At 47.6% G+C, this 275-nt stretch overlaps 1 protein-coding gene across 1 annotated transcript in view; it reads left to right on the forward strand.

The window, feature by feature from the left end:
- LOC119589303 (kinesin-like protein KIF28P) overlaps positions 1 to 275 on the forward strand; it is a 24501-nt gene that overhangs the window by 16034 nt on the left and 8192 nt on the right. The window contains 1 exon segment of the mRNA XM_037937926.1: positions 49 to 195. Within this exon segment, the coding sequence (XP_037793854.1) occupies positions 49 to 195 (147 nt within the window).

The raw sequence follows: 275 nt of genomic DNA on the forward strand, positions 1-275 counted from the left end.
CTCTAAAAAGGCTCTCATTAACACCCTCCCCCCCCATTTTCCCCACAGGAAGAGGACCCCTTCCAGGAGTCTTTGGACACAGAGATTCGCATAGGAACTGCCCAAGTGATCCTCCAGCCTCTTGCCCACAACATCGAGCTCAACGAACAACTCGAAATCACGAACTACAAAGGATCTGAAATCGGAATCATGAATGTGAGTATTTGCTTTGGGTTTCATGTCGTTTGGGTGAAGTTTTGTGCGTTTTAAGGTGGGGTTTCCGTTCATTTTGGAGC

This window comes from Penaeus monodon, chromosome 25 (genome assembly GCF_015228065.2).
Source record: "Penaeus monodon isolate SGIC_2016 chromosome 25, NSTDA_Pmon_1, whole genome shotgun sequence".
Classification (NCBI taxonomy): Eukaryota; Metazoa; Arthropoda; class Malacostraca; order Decapoda; family Penaeidae; genus Penaeus; species Penaeus monodon.